The sequence below is a fragment of the Ascaphus truei genome, chromosome 2, assembly GCF_040206685.1.
Source record: "Ascaphus truei isolate aAscTru1 chromosome 2, aAscTru1.hap1, whole genome shotgun sequence".
Lineage (NCBI taxonomy): Eukaryota > Metazoa > Chordata > Amphibia > Anura > Ascaphidae > Ascaphus > Ascaphus truei.
The window spans coordinates 341,232,520-341,250,304 of record NC_134484.1 but is presented as its reverse complement, the minus strand read 5'-3'; the positions used below and the strand labels follow the sequence as shown (position 1 = coordinate 341,250,304).

General features: G+C 39.1%; 1 protein-coding gene across 2 annotated transcripts in view; it reads left to right on the top strand.

Annotated features, from left to right (window-relative positions):
• Window positions 1-17,785, top strand: part of CNTNAP2 (contactin associated protein 2) — a 1,988,831-nt gene that overhangs the window by 658,025 nt on the left and 1,313,021 nt on the right. Inside the window, exons 1-2 of one of the 2 annotated variants that reach the window (XM_075586748.1) lie at window positions 1-32; window positions 1,661-1,854. The exon at window positions 1-32 is cut by the window's left edge and continues 77 nt beyond it. In XM_075586748.1, the coding sequence (XP_075442863.1) occupies window positions 1,795-1,854 (60 nt within the window). In that variant the 5' untranslated portion in view covers window positions 1-32; window positions 1,661-1,794. The remainder of the gene's footprint in view (window positions 33-1,660; window positions 1,855-17,785) is intronic. The other variant, XM_075586746.1, reaches the window with a different exon arrangement.

The following is a 17,785-nucleotide window of genomic DNA, read 5'->3' as shown; positions in this document are numbered from 1 at the left end:
GCAGCATCAAAAAAACATTTAGGAGAAAAAGGGTCAGAAATAATGTAATTTTAGATACATTGAAATACTTGAAAATTATAATATTTCAACACCAGTATATTTCCATGATAGGATGGTTCTTCTTTCAGTTTACTGGTAAACTGAGCTGCACTTTTCATTTGTTGGGAATGTCTTTAATGAGCTGGCGGTTTGTATCTGAAGTTAGCTGTTTAAAACAAACTTACATTTTTTTCTTTTAAAGTTCATGGTGTTCTTTGAGGTTACGCTGTACCGTGGGATTATGTAAATATGCATCCCATTACTCGCTTTGTATATCTTTAGCTTTTTACATTCAAAAGATTAAGACCACCCACCTGGCACAGAACATGTCGTTTCTTAGATCAGCAGGATGCTTTGCAAAGGGGACTTTATTGCAAGGAAGGCGAACTATGGACAAAATACAGTATACGACAAATGGTTATAAATGTGCAATCAGGGCAATGTTATAGTAACAGGAAAAGAGCAAACCATGTAATCCCTCTAAATAAAAATTATGAATACTTAAAGCAGCAAAATGTGAAAAAAAATATGTTTCTTTTTAAATAAATCAGTTCTGTAGTATTAGATAATACTGTCTGCATTTTTTTTAAACTCCTAATGCCATTTTGAACATTTTTTTTAAATATACTGACAATTCTTTGGTTCCAATAGCAACATTTAGAAAGTCCTATCCACCTCTTCTTAAACAGCCTCTGACCAGCATCTTTTTAAGCTTTGCACTTTGGCAACAAAGTATCACAAACAAATCTGTAGCAGTGTTCCAAACATCAGACTGTCTATTACTCTGAAAGCTGTAAAAATAATGTGTTACACTTGGTAATATAATGTTGCATATCGGTTGAAGCATTTCACTGACTACAGCATAGTCAGAAGGCGGCCATTATGTTAGGCACGCAATCAGGATTTTGACAGATTTCTAACAGGAGCACCAAAACGATTGGCAGTTTAGGTAAGATTGTAGAATTCTACATTGTCCCATACTTTACATATTAAAGTAAGAAAAAAAAGGGGGGGAATATACAGTAGTATTGGTGCTTTAATGGAGCAGTCACTGTTAGGATCAAAGTTAACGCATGCAGTGGCATGTTTAATGGTATAAATGTAGGTTATTGTAAAAAAATAAAAATAAAGTGGACAATCTTAACCTACAGTAATCTATTTCTTGAAAATACTGTTGTAAGCGGTTGTGTTTTAGATTTTAATTGTTGATCCAGACCTTTTTTAATTTCACTATTATGTTTGGCTATTGATGTATGTTCTAAAGAGATAAAGGGAAAATAAACACAATAATCAGGTAAGGTTTGAAGCAAGTGAAAAGAGAAATATATTATTTTTTTCCCAAGAAGCAAAAAAGTTACATTTTAAGGTTAATTGAATCATTATAAGGGAGGAATTTATAAGTTATTTAAAAAAAAAAAAACGTTTTTTACCTACTGTGTAAGAATGTCTCCTTAATTATGTACAGAATACAAATAAAGCTAACATACTTAACTACATGTTTTTCTAGGGACGTGATGTTGCGTTGCCAACAAATAACCTTCTTCACCTTGCTTTTATTAGTGTCTTCTAAGGAGCAGTCTGCATTTATCATTAAAATATCTCCTGTGTTTTCATCCCACAGGGGCTGGAGGCTGGTCACCTTTGGACAGTGATCATTATCAGTGGCTGCAGGTAGACTTTGGAAATAGGAAACAGATCCGCTCAATTGCTACTCAAGGAAGATATAGCAGCTCTGATTGGGTGTCTCAGTACCGTATGCTTTACAGTGACACAGGAAGAAACTGGAAACCCTATCATCAAGATGGGAACATATGGGTAAGTAACACGTACCATCAAAATGAGTGCCTCCTTTACAGCTTGCATTGAATTGATCTTTTTTATGTTTCTTATGGCTTTCTGGTAAAGAGAGGTATTCAATCATTTGACTTACAGTATAATAGTGCTCACACCCCTTCAATCCAAGCAATTATTAATGTACAATTAAAAAAAATAATTTTTATCACTTCAATGTTACAAAAAAGTAATTCACTCTATTCTTACTTTGCAAATGGACCTCTGTGGAACAAACACTCAGAAGACGTGTTCTATCACCACCACCATTGTGATAGAAGTGCATAGGAGAACCGAAGCATCAGAAAATAGACAAACTCTAATAACAATAAAACACCTAACTACAGTAAATTAAAAAGCAATGGTGAATGCACTCAGAGAGAGTGTCTCAACAATGCTTATCTGCATGAGTCAGCAGCAAAGCTCCCTGGGCTCTTTAAGTCCTCCACAGACTGGTAGGTTTAAGGAATTCCAAGCCTCCACTTGTAATGATGGAAGTCCTGCTTGCTAGTGGTCTGCTCCTGTGGCGTCCCTCTGTGCTGTGTTGGGGCTCCTTGATGGCTTCCCTCCACTTCACTTGGTGTGCCGGTTCCTGTCTGAGGCAGAGTCTGAAGACATCACTGTACTTTATTTATAAAATATTTTACCAGGAAGTAATACATTGAGAGTTGCCTCTCGTTTTCAAGTATGATGGAGGTAGCACTTCTGCTTAACTTGTCTTTTAATGCAACATGAACCTTTAGAGCGTTGGAGGGGTCACAGCACCAGAATGCCATGGATCTCCGGCACATCGGGATCACGTGACCGTGGAGTCACTAATTCCTGAGATGGAAGAGGTGTCCTCATTTTCCATTTCCCTATGTGCCAGATTGTGCCCTGCGCTCAGGAAGAGCACAGAACGCAATCTCCCCTTAGAAAACATGCTAAAAAGTTAATGACATAGTGCCTAGTGCAATTTTAAACTATGGGTGGTTTGTACCAGAGGGTACAAGATATACAGAGGTCCTTAGAAATTGTGCACAACTCCTCACAAATGTGTGAGGAGGTGTGCACCATTTCTAGGGAACTCTGTATCTCTTGTTTCTCTGGTACAAACCACCCATTATCTAAGGATATTTTCCTGGTAGCACCACCCTCAACCAAACCTTTTGGGATTTTTGCAGTGAGGTTCTCCCCTCTTCTTTGCAATTTTAAACTGTGTTGATTAACCCCAATATACATAAATCTCAAGAAAAGGGTGGGAAATTGATTTCCTAATGGGTGCTACTAACTCCTGCAGCTTACGAATATAAATAAGTATTCTTATAAATATCATAGAATGTGTATACTGAAACAGTCCATGAAAAGCATTGTATGCCCAACAAATGTGTTGACAGCCCGATGTTGTGTGGGTTAATATGAACCAACCCGCCTCTGAATCACATGGAGCACTGTAAAGGCAGAACTATGCCAAATCTTTAGCTGTCTTATGGTGTACATCGCGTTAAGAAAATCTTCCACTGAGTAGGCAGGTCCTTCCCCTGGCTCCGTGCTGTGAGGTCTGTCGGTCTCTCAACACTGGATGAAGATAAAGTGATACTGTCGGTGATGTCAATGGGTATACTCACAACACATATTGGGACTGCATCAATGCTGCTCCGTTCAAGTCGCGTGCCTATAGTCCCATGCGAAGGTAGATTGAAAAAGGTGAAAAAAGGCTGAGCACAGCAGAGAAAATTTAGCTGGGAGCAAGTAAAATCAAAAGGTTTTATTAGGCATATGAGCCAACTACAAAGAACAAACAAGATCCTCTGACACGTTTCCTGCCTGTGGCGATTTTTCAAAAAGCGTATATGCCAAGCACCCTCTCTCAAGACAAACCTTAAAACTCACCTTTTAAATGAAGCATTTCAATAGCCTGTGCTCATGGATACTTTAACATACCCACAGTTACTACTTCCAACCATTGTGGCCAAACACTGCCATCGACTGCACTTATCCCCTCACCTGCTGTCTCTGTAAGTCTCCCAACATATCACTTAGTTTGTAAGTTCTCCGGGGCAGGGATTTCCTTTCTTATTGTCTTACTTTGTTGCACTTACAGTATAGTGGAAAAAAGGATGGTGTGTTTAGCGCTAAAAAATAAAGTGTATACAAATGCAGTGCAAGAAATAACTACAACGGGGTGAAAAATATTAATACAATATGGCAAGTATAGTATTATAATTCTCTGCACTATTTTTGATCTCTTTTATAAAGTGCTGTGGGCGCTATATAAATAAAAATACATATACATACAGTACATACAACTAAATTGCGCAGAACCTGAAGGTGCGCAAAATTTGATGTATGTGGAAATATCTAAAAAAATGTAAAAATGGAAGTATATAAATATATATATACCGTTTATAAAGAGTAATGTGGTCAATTGCATTTGCTTCTGAGTCTTAGATGTTGGCGCATGGCCGAAGCCGAATGGCGAGAGAAGAGATACAGGTGTAGTAAGACTAATCTTTGTTTCTGCTGGGAGAAGCTGCAGGATCCTAGCGGCATCTATCCGACAGCGTGAAATCCTCAGTGTTGGTGGTCCCATTCGGAAGTAATGGACCATCTGCAGTGATTCCTGGGGAAACCATGGCAATCACTTTCACTGAAGCAACGGCTTATGCTTTTAAAAATGTGGCTTCAGCAAAAGGGAAATTGGCTACACCTGTAGAGAGAGATTCAGAGTGTGGCAGGATGGTACTGTGTTAGTCTGTAGAGTAGAAACTGTCACAAGAACTTAACCCAGGGATCAAAGCGCTAGACAGGACAAAGCAGTTCAATTAAGAATTTTTATTCCAGCCGGAGTCAGCAAGTACAACACAAAGACACAAATCTGAGCCATATTCACTAAAACGGGGGCATATTGGGAATCTTAGCTGACTAGTTGCTGCGTTTGCTTCCGCACTCCCTCAATATAGGGATCATCCAGACATCTCTTGTGCAATTCACTGCAGAGCACTTTCGATTCTCCTGCTGAAAAGTCGTGCTCTTCACTTCTCTGGCAAGAGACAGTCCCAAAGCACAAAGCACTTTCAACATTTCCCGCTTAGTTAGGCTCTCAGCCTCGTTTTCAGGTGTCTCCGGCACAACCAGAGGACACCGCTTAGTTCACCTCCACATCAAAATCAGAATGAACTGTGGATTGTTGATCAGGCTACCCTTTTCTATCTTCCACGCTACCATTGGCTTCCCAATATTGGTTATTTTTACAGAGTCATATTTCTGTTTTTAGAGGCACTAGTCATTTTAAACTAATGGGAATAAATTATGCACAGGACCTCTGCATATCTTAATAGAGAATTGTACAGTACATGTGTATTATTATACCAAGAAAATGACTTGCTACAAAGAAGTTCTCACGCAGATAAATCCGTTAAAATTTGTGTCTTATTTAAGGTAATAGTCAAGTCAATTGAAAATTACCTCTGAAACTTACGTCCAATTACTAGAGACCCTATCAGGTTTTACATATTCTCAGTAACTTTAACAAGCTTTGCAGTGCAGTCAGTGGTGGATTCCGCATTAGACCCGGGCCTAGGGCAGCAAAACTCAGGAACAGCAATGTTTAATTTCCCCCCCTTTTTTTTCCATTTAGAGGCCCCACTCTCTTCCCCACTGATTGCCCGGGGAGAGCATGGGGCCTCTGTAAAGGTCTCTTACCTTCTCCTTCACGCCACCCTCCTCCTTCTGTAGCATCGTAGTGTTAAAAGACCCTTCAAAGTCATGTGATGATGCGTTGCCATGGCTACGTGATGTTACATGGAAACGTGTCAAATTATGCCTCGATGCTGCAGAACAGGAGGGTGGCACTGCAGGATTAGGGGGCCCGGGCGGCAAAAAGTTAAGTGCCTATGGGCGGCAATATTTTTAATCTGTCCCTGAGTTCAAGTTAAAGAGAGCATTCAGTTCTAGTGTTATGGTCAAAGTTTGTATATTTCCCATGTTCTGCAAGACTATTCACCTTCATAACAACCCCCTGCCCCCAGATCATTCCTGCCCCTTAAGATTATCAATTAACACCCCTTATTACTCTTCATTATCTTCCTAGCCCCTGCTTCTCCAGATCATCATCTACCCCCTGCTCTTCATGATAACCTTCTTACCCTCCCCTGCTTCACTCGTCATCTGGATTGTCTCCTTTCTGCCAGTCCTCCTACCCCGTCCTCCCCCCCCCCCCCATATCACCTGCAGACCAGCTCCTTACGCATCACCCGCCCTTCCCTCCGGCATCACCAGCGAACCTGCAACCTTCCATCCTCCCACACTCCTTGCTTCCCCACTAGCCCTGTACCCACCCTCCCAGCATTCCCACTGGCCCTGCAACCTCCCACATGCACCAGCAAAGTAAATAATTAAGTTCTTGCCTTCTTATTTGGCAAGTTGCCAAAAAATCCCGGCATTGACTATCAATGCCAGCAATTTTGATCAGAGAGCATGGATTTATGCTTAGTATTTACAATATATATTTTTATGATGTACACACGTACAATTATGGAAAATGAATATACAATTTAAACATAAGCGTAATAGGTAAAAAAGCTTACGTCTTGTTAACTTGTTGGAATAAATACAAAACTAATAGAAATAATTTTTATCGTATTATATTTATAGCGTAAAGTCACTAAGGGCCCTATGCAGAGAGCTGCGCTATTGTAAATGTTGCCATTTTTTGGTGAAATTTGCGTAGAAAACAGGAGAAAATGCCGGGTAACGGAAAACGCGCCATTTTTTTTATATATTTGAAAATCTCGCCGCGCGGCTGCCGAGAACCTACATCTCGCCAGCTGAAAAAATATCCGAATTCAGAAAGGCGCGATCGCCATCTAGTGGCTGTTCGCGCCATTAAAATGGAGAGAAATTTTACAATTTGCTCCGCCAAAAAAAGTTGGCAGGAAGCTGGAGCTCACCGGCGAGAGGGAAAAGAAGAAGAAAAAAACCGCGGTTTTTTTCAAACATGTTTCCCCAGCACGCATCTCGCCGGTTGAAACTCTCCATATTCACACATGATTTTAAATGCAGTTTTCGGGCCTTTCTGCATATGGAGATAAAATCACGCCATTACAGGTACATTTTATTAACATCTCCAATTTATTTTAGCGCTGCTCTCTGCATACACAACCTTGCACAGGGCCGTATAGTCAATATATAATACAATTAAAATGTAAAAACATATTATTTTACTGCATGTTCATACATGTTTAAATCACATTGAATTCCCTTGTCTTTGACTTCTTTTAGAGAAGATGAACATTGTTTTAAATAATATTCTCTGAAACTCTTATAGGAGTTGGAAATCTTTGTATCCCTGTTATCTTATGAGTGAAGAAGGCCAGTGCACCAAAGTGCCTAATTTCCAGGGATGTTTTAACAGCTTTGTTCTTTTGTTAACACTGTATCAAATTAGATTGTAAGCTCTTCGGAGCAGGGACTCCTCTTCCGAAATGTTACTTTTATGTCTGAAGCACTTATTCCAATGATCAGTTACTTGTATTATTTGTTATTTATATGATTATCATGTGGCGCTATATAAAAAAAGACATGCAAACATACTATGCTCTATATCATTTGCTCCTTGCTTTCCTTAACATATGAATGGTTCTTTATGCTAATATACACCTATCTCTACTGAAAGCATTTTGCAAATACTGCACTGAATGGCTAAGGAGTGTATTTAACCGGGAATAATATTACTAAGTCAAAACATAATTTTTCATGTTGATCTTTGGTGTACATTTGGAATGGGCTGCCAATGAGACATAACAGCATGGAAATCCAGTACAATCCAAGCCTTCAATTCACATCCATTAAACAAACGACTTTCTATTCAATTCAATTGACAATTACATTCATCTTTCTGCTACTGTACTTAAAGGATTATTGGATCAACTAATTTTGGCCCATCACGTTTTTTTCATCATAAGCGGTGGATGTTCCGGTCCAAAGTTACTAAACAATAATAGAAAAAGATTGATATGGCGGTGTAAAATTATTTGGATTGTAAATATCATAGCACCAGATTTAGTTCATAAATGTTAACAAACTACCTTTTGTGTAAATTATTTGATTGACCATTCCAATCCATTTTTAAACTCGTTTTTGCCCTGGAGTTGTCAATGCACCATCAGTTTGTAAGTTGCAGGACCCTTTCTCTTCTTTTACTGGAAGATTCTCAGCTTCACAGCCATTTTTTGGCTGGTTAGTCACACCCCCTGGACATGTCGGCACTGTCATCATTGGCTCATCAGACCTGTAATATTATCTGTCCTTTCCTTTCTGCTTCTGTGGGTAGGCCATCCCTGATGATATCAGTTCTGTTCTCGTAGGGTTACAGTATTTAACAGACCCTGCAAGGTTATCAGTTCCCAGTTGTATATCAAACCACAACAGTAAATGAATACCTAAGATAGGTACTGGTTTGGCAATTGTGAAGTATAGAAAATAGATTTTTTTTTATTTTGTGGCTATAGTAAAACATTAGTAAAAAGAACTGTACATTTTATACATTTCTGACTCAGTTGTAATATAGGTATGAAGCAGTGGGTCTCCGGAGCTGAACCTCATTAATTTCAGTTCTGGGCGTCCCTGCTTCTCAAGTTACTTACTAGAGAAGCTCATACTGGTTACTGCCTGGATGTTAAATGTCCCTCAGCACACGGGCCAATAGGAAGCCCAATGACATTGGGGGTTTCCTACTAGCCACTGGAGATTTGAGCTTCCATATTGCGCTCCCAGCCGGGGCTGCTACCAGCATAAGCTACAGAGGTAAGTACTGTATCTCTGGAAGCAGAGCACCCCAGAGCTTAAATTAATGGGGTTCAGTTCTGGGGACCTTCATACCTATCTAAAAAAAATGCACCCTAAATGAAAAAGATACCTTTAATCTCTATGCAGTGACCAATGAGCGTACCCAATTCTCAGCAACTGCTGCGAGATGATTCAGGATACTAAATAAATGAAACACTGCTCGTTGTTTTCTGAAGCTCCAATGTCATATAACTGATTTCCATTGGGGGGAAAAAATGTTGGATAGTTTCTAGCTCATGAAACGTATAAACCGATATACAAACAGAAGAAAGCAGCTTTCACAAGCTGATTCTTTAAATACCTTTCTGGGTACGGCTCTTAAAAATGGTTCCTTTATGTTTCATATTTTAGTATTTTAATACAGACATGGAAGCATTATCTGCTTTGTACCTTTTATCTGTTCCTTTAGTAACTGTGTAATGTATTGAAGAGCATAGAGCAGGTGCACTTTTACAAGTTAGAGCTTCCATATCGGTCCTTTCAAAATGTTAGACTTCAATGGATATTCATAAAACAGGAATTCCCTGAGCTTTAAATTATAAGGAAAAACTGCAAACTGTGCATTTATGAACAGATAGTCTGTCAATGCATTTCAATTTAACTTTATACTTTTTCATACCCGTAGGATAGTGACTGCAGGGACTGAAGACAGTTTAACATCAATTATATTAAAAGTGGAAAAATATAGTAAAGTTGAAATAAATTGTATGCATTTGGTGATTATTCATATTCTCTATGGTTTTTAACATTAATTTCCAATTCAACTTATGTTAATTAACTTTTTACATTTAGACCCAGTTGTTACCTTTGAACAGAATAACAACAAATACTGTACCACTTAATGCACAGTGCATGATAGGATAATAGATAAGAGGGGACAATGAAAGAATGATGCAGTATTTCTGAAGCTTCAACATTCAGGACTTAGTACAGGCATATCCCAGGTTTAAGGACACTCGCTTTAAGTACACTTGCGAGTAAGGACATTTTGCCCAATAGGCAAACGACAGCTCACGCATGCGCCTGTCAGCACGTCCTGAACAGCAATACCAGCTCCCTACCTGTACCGAAGCTGTGCGCAAGTGGGGAGACTATAGAGCATGCTGCAAATGCGTTATTTACATCAGTTCTGCACATGTATGACAATTGCAGTACAGTACATGCATCGATAAGTGGAAAAAAGGTAGTGCTTCACTTTAAGTACATTTTCGCTTTACATACATGCTCCGGTCCCATTGCGTACTTTAATGAGGGGTATGCCTGTATGCTGTTTTCTTCTTACTATGGAAGATTTAAACTGTGAACTATTTGCCAGTTTAGGTACACAATAGGACCTAAATCCTGAAAGGTTGCTTCTAATGTCCCATGGAGTATCCGTGAGTGTCTATAAAATATCCCAAATCAAGGGGTTGGTTGAATGGAACAGACCATATGCAATATAGAAGCTGCATAAACACCTAACATAGCCCAATGTTGTGCGGTGTGAATAAAGTGACTCGGTCACCTGGTGTTATAATGAAGCTCTGCGGTTTAGCGAGTCGTGGATCAAGCGTTCAATAGGGGATTATCGGCCAGTGAAGAGCCTCTTACCACATATCATATCCACGGTTCCCTCTTCGTATCACTCCCTCGCTCCGTCTGGCATAATCCAATCAATGTAAACACCGCACTGGCTACTACTGTAAGAAAGCAGCTACAGGTTAGTAAAGCATACTTACAAGCCATTGTTTGTCTGTTCCGATTTGGCGTGACTCTGTCCTGGTAAATGGAGATAGTATATACACAGAAAATATATAATACACAGAAAATTATAAATTAAGCTTAAACTGTCCCATTAACACACATAAGTATAAAAATAATTGTCTTGCTGTAACGTATAACGTATATATAGTACCAATTGACATTTTGAAAAAAAAAGGTTTAATGGCCACTTCAGTGACTTGATTATTATTTGAGCTGACATCACTGTGTGATGTGACCATTAGCCACATAGTACTGATTGGTCTTCACTACAGTGATATACAGTAGGCAACATTTCTATCAATGTATCAATTGTTAACAATTAGACATGTTTCCAAATAAAATATTTCTCTCCACATTTTACAATGTAAGACTACTAGCATAAATAACTTTAACATTTTATCGTGCCTCTGGTCACATTCATAGAACTGGCACTAAAGACATGTTAAACCTTAACACCCTTTAGGAAAGTCTTTCAACATTTAAACACACAAAATCCCATGTTCTACTTACATTTATATTGTATACAGTACATGTTGCACATCATTTGTGCATGTGTGGGAGATGTGCGCATAAGGTAACACACCGGAGACATTTTTAGGTGAAAATAAAAGTAGGCTTTATTAGCCAAACGCTTTTAACAGAAGACCGCTATATATCTTCAAAATAACACCAGAGCAGAAATAACAACCAGGCCTAACACAATGTAGGGTACTGACTAACATTCAAGTTCAAAGCACTCAAATAATTAATTCAATCATTCAAACAACTGCGCTAAGTATTACAGAGGTCTGTGGATATGTATTGTTAGAGGTAACACCTCTTTAGCATATCATTAGCACTATAGTTACATAGTTACATAGCTACATGGTGGATGAGGTTGAAAAAAGACCATCAAGATCAACCTATGCTAAATTTAGACAACAGAAACTTTATCCTATGTATATACTTACTTATTGATCCAGAGGAAAGCAAACAAAAAACCCCAGTGTGATATCATCCAATGATCTCTCATAATGGGAAAAATAAATTCCTTCCTGACTCCAAAAATTGAAAATCGGATTACTCCCTGGATCAACAACCTTCTCATGAATACTTATTTGGTAAATCCCTATATATCTTTCCTTTAAAAAAAGATGTCCAACCTTTTTTTGAAGATATTTATTGTCTCTGTGGTTAATGAATTCCACATTTTAACTGCCCTTACTGTAAATAACCCTTTCCTTTGTTGCTGGTGAAATCTCCTTTCCTCCAACCTTAAGGGATGACCCAGAGTCCTTTGTACAGTTTTTGGGATAAATGGTTATTTTGAAAGCTCCTTGTACTGTCCCCAAATATATTTGTATATAGTTATCATATCCCCTCTTAGCCGCCTCTTTTCTAATGTAAATTGCTCTGATTCTACTAACTTACACAATTTAGTATCATCAGCAAAGATGGAGACTTTGTTCTCAATGCCAACCTCAAGGTCATTAATAAAAAAGTTTAAAAGCAGGGGTCCCATTACCGATCCTTGAGGTACTCCACTCATGACCCTAGCCCAATCTGAAAAAGTTCCATTTATGACAACCCTCTGTTGTCTATCCTTCAATCAGTTTTCAATCCAGGTGCATATATTTTTACTGAGTCCAAGTTGCTTTATTTTGTACACCAACCTCTTGTCTGGAACTGTATCAAAAGCCTTTGCAAAATCTAAGTAGACCACATCAACTGCATTATCCTGGTCTAAATTCCTACTTACATCCTCAAAGAAACAAATAAGGTTAGTTTGGCATTATCTATCCTTCATAAATCCATTCTGACTTACTAATAATTTTGTTTTACATTAGGTATTTCTGAATATTATCCCGTATTAAACCTTCAAGTAGTTTCCCCACTATTGAAGTCAGATTGGGATCTAGCTCCCTTTTTAAATATAGGCACCATATCTGCTTTATGCCAATCCTGTGGTACTGAGCCTGTGGAAATTGAGTCCTTGAATATTAAATGTAAGGGTTTGGCTATTACTGAGCTTAACTCCTTGAGAACTATTGGATGTATGCCATCGGGGCCAGGTGCCTTATTTACTTATTTAATCAGATTATGAACTTCTTCCACAGTTAACCAATTGTTCATTAATATGGAGGTTGTGGCTTCCTCCTGCAGCACTATAATGGATATTGATTCTTCCTTGGTAAACACAGAGGCAAATAATTTGTTTAATACCTCGGCTTTTTGCTTATCTCCAATAATCTGGCTGCCCATCTCACACTGAAAGGGTCCTATATTTTCTTTCTGTTATTAAGGTACTTAAAGAACTTTTTAGGATTGATCTTACATTCTATTGCAATCCTTTCTTCATTATCCATTTTTGCTAATTTGATTGCCCTTTTGCAATGTTTGTTACATTCCTTATAATTCTGATATGATGCCTCCGTCCCTTCTGACTTACAGAATCTAAATGCCTTCCTCTTCTTGTCCATTTCCTCCCCTACCTGTTTACTTAGCCACATTGGTTTTGACGTGTGCTTTTCTAACAATGTTTTAAAGACTGCACATTTATCTTCTACATTTTCCCTGCAAAAACATCATCCCAGTGTATTACTTGTAGATTAGTCCTCAGTTTGTTAAAATCTACCTTTCTAAAGTTTAATGCCTTTGTTGAACCCAGGTAATCTGTTTTTTGATTCATTTATTTCAAAATGAGACCATGTTATGATCACTGTTACCCAAATGTTCCAGGACTTGAATATTTGCTATTACTTCTACATTGTTTGATATGACCAAATCCAGAACTGCCCCTCACCTGGTTGGTTCCTCAATAATTTGGGTCATATAATTGTCTTTAAGCACCCCAAAAACCTGCTTCTTTTTGTTGTAAGGCTAATTTCATTGCCCCAGTCAGTCTGGATAATTAATATCACCCATTATTCAAACATGACCTAGTTTTGATGCCTTCTCCATTTGCAAAAGTATTTTAGCTTCCTCACTCTCACAGATATTTGGTGGTTTATAGCATATCCCTACAAACATTTTCATCGTATGTTAACCTCCTCTGCTAATTTCTATCCACCATGTCTCTACATTTTCATCATTTCCTTCATAAATATCTTCTCTTAGAATAGGTTTTAGATCCAGTTTAACATATAAGCATACTCCACCTCCTCTTCTATTTGCTCGTCCTTCCGAAAAAGGGAATAGCCATCTAAATTAACTACCCAGTCATGAGTTCCATCCCACCATGTTTCAGTAATGGCTATGTAGCCCTTGTACCCCGGGGGTACTACAACTACGCGTGCTGCTATCACCTGTGAGGCTAACAGGAGGCCTGAACCTCCGCCACTGGGAGCCTGGGGTATACTTACACACGGTGCAGCGCCTCCACTGATTAGGGATTCCAGCGTGATGGGAGTGTTCCCTCACCAGAACCAACATACACAGTAAATGCACACACAGTTGAATAAAAACAGTATTTACTAAGCATATAACTATAACAATAACTTCTTACATGGATCTCATCACATCATTCCTCATATGTGTACCATTGCATCACCCGGCATGTATAGCATTACATCAGCCCACATGTCCATTATTGCATCACCCTTTTGTCCTTTGAGTAGCAATGTGCTTGGGCACTTATCCCCTGAGTGTCCACAAACAATAAGGTGAGTGTGAGGGATAGCGCATCCCTGTGTTGGGGCCCGGTGGTGCACTTAATATACCTCCCTGGTCATAGTCCTGACCAGGATAATCCTCAGTAATCAGCAACTCTGCAACATGGTCCCGCGGCGCGACATGCTGCTCCTTGCAGGAATGATTCCACCTTCTGACTCCTCTGGGGAGGGATCCCAAGCCGGATGATCCTTTGAGAACAGTCTCTGCTATTGCATTCAGATCTCCTTTCAGCTATCAAGCTGCACTGGCATTCAGGCACTGTCCTGCAGCATCTCTCTCTCTATGAGTATAGTGAAGGAGTCCCTATCTTAAGGCCTTTCCCTATATCATGCACATAGAACACTTCTACAGTGGCTCAGGGAACTAACTGGGCCTTGGGGGATTACCTCTGGCCTAGTCCTTGGGGCACTGCTCCGTGGACACAACCTGCACCTTCAGGTTCCTGGTCCTGACTCCCTGCTTCCTGTCCCAGCATGCAGTAATTTTTCCTGATCCTCCAGCAGAATCTTGCAGCCCTACTGGCTCCCTGGTGTCAGGTGGTGTCTCTGCCCCTGAGCAACCTCTAGCATTAGCAGCCTCGTGCGCTCTCTCTAATGGCCGCCACTGTCCTATCTTCTGCACAATCCTGAAATGGCCGCTCTGACTCGCACTGCGCATACGCGAGCCCTGAGAGTGCGTGCGCAATCCAACATGGCGGCGCCCTGCAGAGGGAGCCGCCGGCGAACCCGTTGCCCTGCCTGCAACATCCCCACATGAGAGAGGGTAAGGAGGGAATACAGGAGAGCGGGGGGAGAGGGGGGACCGGAGGGGACCTGGCTACAGCTATGATATCATACTGCTCCCTTGCAGCTATTAATTCAAGCTTTCTAGTATTATCTGTATTTACTACGGGTGTCTTGCGGCTTGTCAAACTCGCACTTTCCCCCATTCTACCTCCATAACCCCTTGTTCTCCTCCTCTATTCTATTTAATTTGTTATCTGTTTCATTACCCTCCCCCTCCATCCTATCATCCGGTATAGTATCGCAAGGGCTCATTACAGATGAAAACAGAACTTAGCACATCATTTCTGATCTTTGAAGATCTCTGTTAGCACTTAACGAGATGATTACTGAAGTTAATGTCTCATTAAGTCACTGATGGAGCTTTGTGGATCTACCCCATAGAATTCAATATGTTGTACAAATGCCCATAACCAAGCAAAATGCTTGGAATATTAAGGCTGCTGGTTAATTACAATTTACAAATGGTTTTCCCATAATTCTTCAGACCAAATTATGCTTTGTGCTGAGAATTTCTTAGTTTTATTCAAAAGGCAAAAGTTTTGACACATCACTGAACCTAACTTGCTCGCCAAGGGTTAGATCCTCAGAGGTCCATCGATGAATTAATGAGACGTTAACGTCCATTAACGTCTGGTTAAGTGTTATCAGGGATCTTCAAAGTTGAGTAACGATGCATTAAGTGCGGTTTTCAGCCATAACAAGCCCTTGCGTTACTAATGCTAAGCAAAAGAGGTGTACCCTCTAATAATTCATATCCACAGCGATCCGTTATATTTAACGCAGGGATTTTATGTTACGTTAGTTAGGTCATAGCTAAAGGTGGCGTTACTCACATCCAGACCCCGAAATCGGTCTCTTACATGGTCTGGATAAGTGTACGACCATAGTTAGGTTTGATTTAACTATCAGATTGTTATTTACAGGGTTCTTTTCTTCTCCTGTCCTCACCTATTCAGGTTCTACATGGAAGTAACGCCACCTTTTGGGTAAGACAGGTTTAACACCATGTTATTTGAACCTAACACAGAACAGTGTTAATTTCACAGGGAGTTAAGCCTATGCTAATGAGATCACTAACAGACTTTGTTTTTGCACATATTTAGCTTTGAGGATACCCGTTAAACTCAGGGAAGCTAATGTACATGACCTATTTAGGTAACATCACATTACTAGCCCAGATTTAACGGACCTCTGAGGATCTACTCCTTAGTGCACAACAGTATAGAAACATATCTGCCCTTCATCTTTAGAGTAAATTACTCACTGGGACTCATTTCTCATTACATAAAGTATAGGTGTTTGATTACTTACTAAAGCAGCAATGCAAAATATTTCACATATTGATCTTATTTTACAGCATTTTAACGGGGGGTCCTATGGAACCGACCTGGTAGTTTTAGCTTGTGTGATTCCCATATTTTTGAGATATTTACTGGTTTAGAACTGGTGTCTCTTCTTGAACTTTCAAGATAACACACGCAGTTATCAAATAGAAAGCCGCTATGTCACTCACCCAAAGACATTGTAGTTTGCCCATTTTGATTTCCTGAATCGGAACTGAAAGACTGGCAACTAAATCAGTATGTATCTCGATTCAGCGCCTGAGAACCCACTGGTTCAAATTGTGTAAAAAAAATATAATATGGAAAAGAAATTGAGTCGGCAATACACTCATTGTTTTTTAAAAACTTATATTGTTATTGAAGTTTTCAACAGTGAAATGGGAGGGGGTGGGGTACAAAAAGAAACAACTATCGCGTACAGAATTTTTACAAACATCAAGAATCACATTTCATCTCATACAACATTATATAGATGACACATTCTATACTCTATGGTCAGGAACCCTGCTCTCCCCATGGGGTCATTCCATCGCATTACCCTTCCAGGCAGTACGCTAATTTAATATTGTATCTCATGTGCTGCACGAAAATATCCTCACTACTCTTCTATACACACATACAATCATGTGAAAAAGAAAGTACATACTCTTTGAATTCCATGGTTTTACATACCAGGACATAATAACAATCATCCGTTCCTTAGCAGGTCTTAAAATTAGGTAAATACAACCACAGATGAACAACAACACATGACATATTACACCGTGTCATGATTTATTTAACAAAAATAAAGCTAAAATGGAGAAGGCATGTGTGAAAACTAAGTACAAGTATGGATATTGTAGTATTCATATATGTAGAAATGTTGCTGCTATTTTCAGGGATTTTGTGCTTGGAAAAAAAGGCAGTCTGGCATCACAATACAAAAATGGCTGAAGCTACTGTACTATATACTAGTTTTGCTTATGAATCACTATTTGGGCCTTGCTAGATGACCCCAGGAGATGTAATCATAAGTATTCTTTATAGGTGACTCTATTCCAGGATTTTTTTCTTTCATTGTGAATTTCAATACCTCTGTGTTTTAGTTTCAGACCCTTAGGTTAATAACATCCTCAACTCGTTCATTGAAACAAGCTGCATAAAACCTTTTTCAGAAGAAGAAAGTTGTTAAGAAGCCAAAAATTGAATACTTCTTTTTAAGTCAAAGCATTCAGTATAGAAACACCTTAGGGCAAATGAAACTTTCCCTTTGGATCTGTATTATTGCTCCACAACTTGCATTTTCCTCTTGGGGGGTTTCTAAGTCTCTAGGTTAGCCCCAATAAATATAATAATATAATTATGAGACATAATCTTTGAAATGGACTTCTGAGTATTTAAAAAATAATAACTTTCTGATTAAAACGATTTTTACACATTTGCAAATTGTACTACTGTAGCTTCCATACTGGAATCTTTTGACCCCACTTGGGTCAACTCTGTGTTCTAATTATATGCCTCCTTGCACCTGCTATGTTTTATACTACTGTACCTAGGGAGAGCAGTCTGATTCACCTGTTTTCT